This window comes from Diorhabda sublineata, chromosome 2 (genome assembly GCF_026230105.1).
Source record: "Diorhabda sublineata isolate icDioSubl1.1 chromosome 2, icDioSubl1.1, whole genome shotgun sequence".
NCBI classification, from domain to species: domain Eukaryota; kingdom Metazoa; phylum Arthropoda; class Insecta; order Coleoptera; family Chrysomelidae; genus Diorhabda; species Diorhabda sublineata.
The window spans coordinates 37,854,771-37,858,324 of NC_079475.1; the positions used below are offsets into that span (position 1 = coordinate 37,854,771).

General features: G+C 36.5%; 1 protein-coding gene across 1 annotated transcript; it reads left to right on the forward strand.

The window, feature by feature from the left end:
- The first annotated feature begins 2,393 nt into the window (after positions 1 to 2,393).
- On the forward strand, positions 2,394 to 3,245 carry LOC130440667 (pupal cuticle protein 20-like). Its single transcript, XM_056773930.1, has 3 exons — positions 2,394 to 2,399; positions 2,600 to 2,828; positions 2,905 to 3,245. Exons 1-3 carry the CDS (start codon positions 2,394 to 2,396, stop codon positions 3,243 to 3,245), a joined length of 576 nt encoding a protein of 191 aa, XP_056629908.1.
- Positions 3,246 to 3,554: the final 309 nt, after the last annotated feature.

The window sequence follows — 3,554 nt, forward strand, 5'->3', positions numbered from 1 at the left end:
ACATCTTGTAAATAATGCCATACGGAACTTGCAGTGTGTGGACGGGCATTGTCCTGCATCGATTCGCTGTTAATCGCCCGCTCCAACATTTTCTTTTATCCAACACTTCGCGAATGTTTCTCCAGGTCTTCTGTAGACTTGTCGTCTTCTATGCGCTTTGCTGTGGTCTAAAAAAAGAACAGAGCCCCATTGTTTGTCAGTCCAAGTAACGCGTTCTTTGGCAAATCGTTAACGAGCTGCTCGGTGGTCTTTGCGAATAGTAGCCGGCCATTCTGGTTCAAGATTAGCTGCTTTTAGTCTTCTTTTGACTGTCCAGCCACTTCTCGCGTTTCTCTGAGTTCTTGTTGTACTTAAATACTAGGGAGATCCCGATCTATCAACAATATGCGGTCATGTCTGTCAGATGCTCAGATTTTTCTTCTGGAACCGTGTCTTCGGCGAAAGTTAAACGTCCCTTAGAAAGCATAAGAAGGGTGGTTGCCGATCTTAACATATTACTGGACTGAATTTTGAATCTCGCTCTGAATACTTCAAATCAATCCTCCGTACACTTTACGGATTACGAATTATTTCCTAATTTGATTTGCTGCACTCAAGTATAGCCCATCGTATTCTTTGGTTTAGATAAAAAACTTTCATTTGAATTCAATTTTTTGTCACGCAAGAATTTCGTCATGGATTTGAATAAACACCAATCTGACGGTAGAAGATTCGGACTAAATGTTGGTTGAGGTAAGAGGTCAATACCACCAAGTTTTTGGTCCTTATTTAGCGAACTTTCCCAGCATGTGGTTTAGCATTGTCTTATTGTAAGCTATCAGCTATCCAAATGTATATCTCGACATTGATAGCCCAACAATCTGGTATCATTTCGAAGTATACTAAATCTTCAAAATTCCAACACACTTACCACTCGAATCGACTTTTCTGTACCACAGATTTTGGTAATTGTCCTTCATCTAAACACTGATTTTCCATATTCGGGTTGTACAATAATGGGTCTAAGAAAATGATCATCTTTTGGTAAGATAATTACTTTGAATGGTGACGTTTGTCAGTCAGCAAACTGGAAAAGAAAATGGGTATTCCACAAATTGATTCCACACTATATACCTTGTGTTTTGCAGACGACCAAATTATCTTGGTACAGGACTACGAAGACTTAGAATATATGACAAAAAAGCTGGTAGAGGAATACAAGAAATGGGGTCTGAAAGTAAATTTGAGTAGAACGAAGTATATGCGTATTGGAGGAGAACAACAAAATTTAATACTTGGAGAAACACAACAAAAAATAAGTCGTTGTACAAAATACAAATAAAAAGATTAGATGAAGCAATCGCACAAATAAATAACCAAGGAAGACAAGCAATAAGACAGTTAAATAGTGTATTGTGGGACAAACAAATATCCAAGGAAAACAAACAATGCTTGAAGCCACAGAAATGGATTATTGGAGACGCGCGGCAGGAATCTCAAGTCGTGAAAATCATCAGGGAGATCAAGAAAGTGCAGCATACGATTACAGAAGACATTCGGGTGAATCGGTTAAGATGGTACGGACATGGTGCAAAGAATGCCTGGATACCCAAACAAATTTTGAATTGGACACCACGAGGACGAAGAGGAAGACCAAGATTAAGCTGGAGGGAGGGTATCGAGAAGAATATTCGAGAAAGAGGATCTTTTAACCTTAAAATCCCACGTAAATGAATAATGCGAGCGCGAACTAACTCCGAGCGTGAAACTGATCTTGATAATTTTGGTTATTGTATTAAAATCGTCGTTCGTTGTTGTAATTTTTGTAGTTTGGTGTTTACCGATGCTGTGATTCGACATAAATTATCATTTTAGTTAAAATATTCGTCCTATTCATTTATTGTAACTGTAACTTTTTAGTATCCTCATAATAGCCTCCCCGAGCGATTTTACATATGGTAAAAGTATGTAAACTTTATAATTATGCCTCACAGTGTATAAGTTGGAGATTTTTTTATTAATATAATAGATTTATCTCAAAGATCTATTTTCCTTACTCATTCCATTCAAATTATGTTTAACTGCACATCACTATTGAATTCAACAAAATGTCACTGTACGCGTTGTATCAAAAATGCATCTCGGTATTCGCAATACACTCACCAATGATAATCGGAGTATGAATTTGACCTTGCCCAACCCGATAGAGAAGTACTGATCTGATTCGCAAACTGAATTAAAAAAAAAATGTTGTAAGCCCATCCTTAATAATTTCGGAAGATATAGAAGAAGGTGTTTAATGACGAATCGCATTTTTGAACACTGGTTTGTATATATAAAAGCGCATTGGTCAATTGAAATCATGTCATTGCATCGACATCCATTTCATAGTGAAGTTTGTGGAATCGTTCAAAATGAAGGTTAGTTTTTGTTTAATTTTCCAAACTATCAGATTTATGCTATACATCTTGTATTATCTTAGATAATTTCAACGGTTTTCCCAAGATTTTTCTAATAACTACATTATAGATTGTGTATTGGTCCTTCGAGTAATTTTTTCATACTTCCAATCCAAGATTACTAGAGAATTGTGTGTTCTATGAAAGAGTTTATGTTTTAGGTATTTATCGTATTAGCTTTCTTTCAACTGGCTTCTTGTGGTCTACTCCCAAACACCTACCTTCCTGCACAGAGAGGGTCATCGTTTCCTGCACAACCTGCTTATTCAGGACAAGTTAATGCGTTTGCATCTGCTGGTACATATTCAAATTCAGGTCCACAAATCCCAATTTTAAGACTAGATAACAACAACGAAGGAGAGGGAACTTATCATTACCAATACGAAACAGGTATAATACCAAATAAAATAATTACCAAAGACAACAACCGAAAAGAAATCAGTTAGATTATCATGATTTTTTTCAGGTAACGGTATCTCAGCACAAGAACAAGGAGATGCTAGAGGAGATGGTACTAAATCCAACGGTGGTTTCTCGTACACGTCACCCGAAGGTCAACAGATTCGTCTCACTTACACTGCCGACGAAAACGGTTTCCATCCAGAAGGTTCTCACTTACCCACACCTCCTCCAATCCCCGAAGCGATCTTAAGATCCATCCAACAAAATTTGGCCGAGGAAGCTAGAGGAGTAAGCGATGATGGATCTTACAGAGGTGATAATTCCGGAGGATACAACTTGGGAGGTGGAGGTGCTGGCGCTTTTAGACAGTCTGGAGGATACAATGCTGGTGGTTACCATTACTAGTTTTATAATATAATTACTATATTTATATATCAATAAATGAAGATGTTTTTATAAAAAATAATTTTATTTACTCCTACCAAAAATTAAAATCAATCAAAAACATCAAGAAGATTTCCTTACAATGTAAACTGATGACTTCTCAATCTATTTTCTGAGCATTGATAAGTTTGTCCTATTTAAACATAGCACCACCTCGTAAATCCTATTTTTTGATGTTCTAGATTCATGATTACTGATATATTTTGAAAAATATGCCTTTAAAAACGGTGATTAGTTTTCAATATATTTTTCCTTTATATCCACACACTT

Bases quoted from the DNA above. Each gene is read 5' to 3' on its own strand.
- LOC130440667 (XM_056773930.1), top strand. The intron at 2,829-2,904 runs GTATAATACCAA...GATTTTTTTCAG, and splicing joins TCATTACCAATACGAAACAG to GTAACGGTATCTCAGCACAA.